This window comes from Oncorhynchus clarkii, chromosome 29 (assembly GCF_045791955.1).
Source record: "Oncorhynchus clarkii lewisi isolate Uvic-CL-2024 chromosome 29, UVic_Ocla_1.0, whole genome shotgun sequence".
NCBI lineage: Eukaryota > Metazoa > Chordata > Actinopteri > Salmoniformes > Salmonidae > Oncorhynchus > Oncorhynchus clarkii.
In genome coordinates, this window is record NC_092175.1 from 836,964 (window position 1) to 844,023 (window position 7,060).

Genomic DNA, 7,060 nt, shown 5'->3' on the forward strand with positions numbered 1-7,060 from the left:
TCATCAAATCACAGCCTACTTCAAATTCGCCAAATGGGTGATTTAACAAAAGCGCAGTCGCGAAAAAAGCACAATCGTTGCACAAATGTACCTAACCATAAACATCAATGCCTTTCTTAAAATCAATACACAGAAGAATATTTTTTTAAACCTGCATGTTTAGCTACAAGAAATTCATGTTAGCAGGCAATATTAACTAGGGAAATTGTGTCACTTCTCTTGCGCTTTGTACAAGCAGAGTCAGGGTATATAACATCAACTCTACACAAGCAGAGTCAGGGTATATAACATCAACTCTACACAAGCAGAGTCAGGGTATATAACATCAACTCTACACAAGCAGAGTCAGGGTATATAACATCAACTCTACACAAGCAGAGTCAGGGTATATAACATCAACTCTACACAAGCAGAGTCAGGGTATATCACATCAACTCTACACAAGCAGAGTCAGGGTATATAACATCAACTCTACACAAGCAGAGTCAGGGTATATAACATCAACTCTACACAAGCAGAGTCAGGGTATATCACATCAACTCTACACAAGCAGAGTCAGGGTATATAACATCAACTCTACACAAGCAGAGTCAGGGTATATCACATCAACTCTACACAAGCAGAGTCAGGGTATATAACATCAACTCTACACAAGCAGAGTCAGGGTATATAACATCAACTCTACACAAGCAGAGTCAGGGTATATAACATCAACTCTACACAAGCAGAGTCAGGGTATATCACATCAACTCTACACAAGCAGAGTCAGGGTATATCACATCAACTCTGCCAGGACCTAGGATCAAGAGAGACACTCAAGTGTTTTAGTACTATATCTCTTGACACAATGCTGAAAATAATCATGGCCTCTAAACCTTCACGCTTCATACTGGACCCTATTCCAACTAAACTACTGAAAGAGCTGCTTCCTGTGCTTGGCCCCCCTATGTTGAACATAATAAACGGCTCTCTAGCCACCGGATGTGTACCAAACTCACTAAAAGTGGCAGTAATAAAGCCTCTCTTGAAAAAGCCAAATCTTGACCCAGAAAATATCAAAAACTATCGGCCTATATCGAATCTTCCATTCCCCTCTATTTTTTTTTTAAAAGGCTGTTGCGCAGCAACTCACTGCCTTCCTGAAGACAAACAATGTATACGAAATGCTTTAGTCTGGTTTTAGACCCCATCATAGCACTGAGACTGCACTTGTGAAGGTGGTAAATTACCTTTTAATGGCATCAGACCGAGGCTCTGCATCTGTCCTTGTGCTCCTAGACCTTAGTGCTGCTTTTGATACCATCGATCACCACATTCTTTTGGAGAGATTGGAAACCCAAATTGGTCTACACGGACAAGTTCTGGCCTGGTTTAGATCTTACCTGTCGGAAAGATATCAGTTTGTCTCTGTGAATGGTTTGTCCTCTGACAAATCAACTGTAAATTTCGGTGTTCCTCAAGGTTCCGTTTTAGGACCACTATTGTTTTTCACTATATATTTTACCTCTTGGGGATGTCATTCGAAAACATAATGTTAACTTTCACTGCTATGCGGATGACACACAGCTGTACATTTCAATGAATCATGGTGAAGCCCCAAAATTGCCCTCGCTAGAAGCCTGTGTTTCAGACATAAGGAAGTGGATGGGTGCAAACTTTCTACTTTTAAACTCGGACAAAACAGAGATGCTTGTTCTAGGTCCCAAGAAACAAAGATCTTCTGTTGAATCTGACAATTAATCTTAATGGTTGTACAGTCGTCTCAAATAAAACTGTGAAGGACCTCGGCATTACTCTGGACCCTGCTCTCTCTTTTGAAGAACATATCAAGACCATTTCAAGGACAGCTTTTTTCCATCTACGTAACATTGCAAAAATCAGAAACTTTCTGTCCAAAAATGATGCAGAAAAATTATTCCATGCTTTTGTCACTTCTAGGTTAGACTACTGCAATGCTCTACTTTCCAGCTACCCGGATAAAGCACTAAATAAACTTCAGTTAGTGCTAAATACGGCTGCTAGAATCCTGACTAGAACCAAAAAATGTGATTATATTACTCCAGTGCTAGCCTCCCTACACTGGCTTCCTGTCAAAGCAAGGGCTGATTTCAAGGTTTTACTGCTAACCTACAAAGCATTACATGGGCTTGCTCCTACCTATCTCTCTGATTTGGTCTCTGCCTGGCCGGTTCCCCTCTTTCCACTGGGATTCTCTGCCTCTAACCCTATTACAGGGGCTGAGTCACTGGCTTACTGGGGCTCTCTCACCTGCGTCACCTGAGTGGGTTGAGTCACTGATGTGATCATCCTGTCTGGGTTGGCGCCTCCCCTTGGGTTGTGCCGTGGCGGAGATCTTTGTGGGCTATACTCAGCCTTGTCTCAGGATGGTAAGTTGGTGGTTGAAGATATCCCTCTAGTGGTGTGGGGGCTGTGCTTTGGCAAAGTGGGTGGGGTTATATCCTTCCTGTTTGGCCCTGTCTGGGGGTGTCCTCGGATGGGGCCACAGTGTCTCCTGACCCCTTCTGTCTCAGCCTCCAGTATTTATGCTGCAGTAGTTTGTGTGTCGGGGGGCTGGGGTCAGTTTGTTTTATCTGGAGTACTTCTCCTGTCCTATTCGGTGTCCTGTGTGAATTTAAGTGTACTCTCTCTAATTTTCTCTTTCTTTCTCTCTCTCGGAGGACCTGAACCCTACGACCATGCCTCAGGACTATCTGGCATGATGACTCCTTGCTGTCCCCAGTCCACCTGGCCGTGCTGCTGCTCCAGTTTCAACTGTTCTGCCTTATTATTATTCGACCATGCTGGTCATTTATGAACATTTGAACATCTTGGCCATGTTATAATCTCCACCCGGCACAGCCAGAAGAGGACTGGCCACCCCTCATAGCCTGGTTCCTCTCTAGGTTTCTTCCTAGGTTTTGGCCTTTCTAGGGAGTTTTTCCTAGCCACCGTGCTTCTACACCTGCATTGCTTGCTGTTTGGGTTTTTAGGCTGGGTTTCTGTACAGCACTTTGAGATATCAGCTGATGTACGAAGGGCTATATAACTACATTTGTATATGCAGCATTTTGGGCCGCCTGGCTCGTTGCGAACTGTGGGAAGACCATTTCTTCCTAACAAAGACTAATTCATTTGACAGAATTTTACATAATTATGACATAACATTGAAGATTGTGCAACGTAACAGCAATATTTAGACTTAGAGATGCCACCCGTTCGATAAAATACGTAACGCTTCATTGGAAGAATAAACGTTTTGTTTTCAAAATGATAGTTTCCAGTTTTGACCATATTAATGACATAAGGCTCGTATTTCTGTGTATTTATTATATTATTATTAAGTCTATGATTTGATATTTGATAGAGCGGTTGTAGGCAGCAGCAGGCTCGTAAGCATTCATTAAAATAGCACTTTACTGAGTTTGCCAGCAGCTCTTATGCTTGAAGCACAGCGCTGTTTATGACTTCAAGCCTAATCAACTCCCGAGATTAGGCTGGCAATACTAAAGTGCCTATAAGAACATCCAATAGTCAAAGATATATGAAATACAAATGGTATAGAGAGAAATAGTTAACACGTCATAATTCCTATAATAACTACAACCTAAAACTTAACGGGGAATATTGAAGAACTGGGAATATTGAACCACCACCATATGTTCTCATGTTGGGGCGGCAGGGTAGCCTAGTGGTTAGAGCGTTGGACTAATAACCGGAAGTTCACATCCCCGAGCTGACAAGGTACAATTCTGTCGTTCTGCCCCTGAACAGGCAGTTAAACCCACTGTTCCTAGGCCGTCATTGAAAATAAGAATTTGTTCTTAACTGACTTGCCTAGTTAAATAAAGGTTAAATAAAAAAAAATGTTCTGAGCAAGGAACTTAAACGTTAGCTTTCTTACATGGCACATATTGTCCTTTTAGTTTCTTCTCAAACACTGTTTTTGCATTATTTAAACCAAATTGATCATGTTTCATAATTTTTTTGAGACTAAATAGATTTTATAAAATAAGTGTTTATTGTTAATTCATTCATTCAGTATTGCTGTAATTGTCATTACAAATATATAAATACAAATTGGCTGATTAATCGGTATCGGCTTTTTTTAGTCCTCCAATAATCGTAATCGGAGTTGAAAAATCATAAACAGTTGACCTCTAATCCAAAAACTCACACTATTCAAGTACAAAGAATAGGTGTATCCTATTCACACGAGTTTCTATGCGCAAAACTCCTTTTCACACATTGACTTCTCACCAATGTTAGGCAAAATGAGCCACTAAACAATATAGGATTGACCGCAACAATGTCAAAATTACAACTAAATACAGAAAGCTGGCTAGCAAAAAGAAAGTTGCTTTCAAGACAACTGCGAAATCGGAAGAAAAACGAGGTCGAATCATGACTTCGGTGATCTTCAGATCGGAGAGTCGTAGCTCTGGAAAGAGGTTTCCCGCCTCGGAATTCCGAGTTGCTTGACCATTCAAAACATATGTTCGCAGTCGGAGCTCGTTTTTCCCCCAGTTGTCGTGAACGCACGGAAGTCGGAGATGTCGCAGTTCCCAGCTGTTATGAACGCAGCATCTGTCCAAGCAGGCGCTATGGCTCTAGCGTCCGTTTCAAAAACATACATTCGCGGTTGCTTACCTTGTCAAGTTCGTCGTGCAGCTCCGAAAGGGTGGGTCTTATCAGCTTGTCCCCCAGCGGAGCAGCACTTTGCCGGTAGAAATCTATGTTAGGCACAGCATCGATGGTGTTGTGGCCAAAAGTCCTCAGGTAATAGGTGTTTGTATGGGTGTCGTAGTGGTAGTGATGCTGGCCTCCTGTCGAAGAATGCAGGCTGCCCTCGCTCATTACGGTGTCTCCATTCTGGAAGCCTTCAGCGGGCACTACTTCTGGTGGGCTCGCTCCACTGGGATCCATAAAGTTCACCACTCGGAACCGGCCTTTTGCCTCACCACCCGCCGCTGGCTCCGGACCTTCGGGGGTGGCTTTGTCGCCAGATGCAAGCGTGGAATCCGTGCTGGGCGTTTTATCAGCGGCGCTGGCTGCTTCAGCCACTAGGTCCACCTGGAACCGACTCGAGCTGGATGTCGGGCCGGCGGGCTCCAAACCTGTATCCACGGTCAGTCCCTCAATTTCTGGCGCCTGTTTCTCTTCCTGAACGGGAGGCGTGGAGTATGGCGCTGACATTGCAAATATTACTGATGAATGGACGAGCTTGCAGAGACAAACCTAGCTAGCTAAATGTCCAGCACAACTCGTGTACAATAGCAAAGCTACACTGCTGCTAAAACCAAATTATTTCCGACATAAAGTTAGCGAACACTCTTGATACCACCCAAGTGGAGGAAGACCGTTTGGATATTCGCTCCAACAGAAACGCAGTGCATCCGAATTGAGAAAAAGGTAGTCCAGAGAGCTACGAATGGAGAAGGATGGCTTGCTAGTTGCCTCACTAACGTTATATACACTACAGAGGAAAAAGGCATCAACTTTCAGCCCTGGCAAACGAATCTTCAAAACGCTTCACGGTCCTCTCGCTTTCAGCACACTTGTACGAAAGTGAATCAAATCCGCGGTGTTATGTTTTAGAGTGGATGCTGCATTGACCTTGGTGCAACTCCCCCTAGACTCCCATTGCATCCTCGCTACAATAGACACTGCAGTAAGGCATTCAGATACCGACTGGTAGCATGAGTTCCAAACGGGGGGTAGAGCTCGCGAGATTTCAGCTCATCCTTTTTTAAAGGGAAAAAGGGGAAGGCGTGTTATTTAAAATGTTTCCTTATGTAAAGGATGTACCAGAAACATTTAACGTCTGTAGTTGCGGTGGAGAAAAAGTTATGCAATCAAAAAAGCAACCAAAAAGATGACCATTAAATTAAAGTTGCCTACCATACATTGTGATAGAAACTATTACAAGTTTGAAGTAGTGTCAATTCATACAGTGTAATTGACAGGATGTCCAGAAAAAAACGTAGAATTTTGCCTGATCTTATTGCTATGTAATAATTTGAGTCAGATACTTTTTTTCAGTTCAAAGTTACTTTAATAGTCAAACATATCATTATGGTGTAGTTAGTCATGTGTGGCTTATTTTTCCAATTTAATTTATGAAAAGATATACTACTTGGCAGATGTGCTTAGAACTTGCCTTTAATGTAAACAATATGTGGAGATGAGATGTAGACATAGCCCACCCTTTCATTTTCTAAGCTCTTGTCATGATGTGCAGTTTTGTAGATAAAGGTTTGTGCCTAAACTTTAAAACTCATCCACCTGTTTGTGATCATGACAATGGAGAGGGCATGTTGTAGCCTCTAGCAATATAAAGATCTGTAGTTTTACACCATGCCAATCAGTAATTGGTCTGTGTTTGGAGGTTGGCCAGGTCAAATGCACTATGTTGTATTTCTTGTTTTTCACCAACTCAATTAGGAGCGACCCTAAATGTACTGTACATCTTGAGGTTCATTGGAACTTTTGTCCCCACAACAACAAAACTATTCAGATAATGGTTAAACTAGGCCTAATCTCTGTTGTTTGTAGTCTAGATACAGGAGAAACAAAAAAGATCACATTACTGTGTGTTTTCTTGTAGGCCACATTACTGATGCAAAAGTATCTTAGAGGGCTGTCAGGGGAGTGGCTGTCCAAGGCTCATTGTTGTGGGTGTGTTTAGTGTTTAGTGTTACATGCATAGATCATATTTATATCAATGGATCGTCAGCAATGTGTCACCACACCCCTAATTCTTGACCAGTCCCCTCCCCACAACACACTCTACCCTCTCCAAGCCAACCAAACATTTGTGGTAACACTTTACTTAAAGGTATAATGCATTTTCTGTGAACAATTGTTTTTAATTGGGTCACAAAGGCAACACAATTCATTAAAAAAAACAAAATCTTCCTTTTTGAACAACCCCACCCCACCACCTCACACCATCCCAAAAATACCTCTGGCGGCCGCACCCCATCCACAACCTCTGTCAACACTTACAGTTGAAGTCGGAAGTTTACATACACCTTAGCCAAATACATTTAAACTCTGTTTT

General features: G+C 42.4%; 1 protein-coding gene across 2 annotated transcripts in view; it reads right to left on the minus strand.

Annotated features, from left to right (window-relative positions):
• The window catches only part of LOC139387769 (solute carrier family 12 member 2-like), a 133,877-nt gene extending 128,248 nt beyond the window's left edge, over positions 1–5,629 (minus strand). For both annotated transcript variants that reach the window (XM_071134007.1, XM_071134006.1), the window contains exon 1: positions 4,648–5,629. In XM_071134007.1, coding sequence (XP_070990108.1) covers positions 4,648–5,193 — 546 coding nt within the window. In that variant the 5' untranslated portion in view covers positions 5,194–5,629. The remainder of the gene's footprint in view (positions 1–4,647) is intronic.
• Between the last annotated feature and the right edge of the window lie 1,431 nt (positions 5,630–7,060).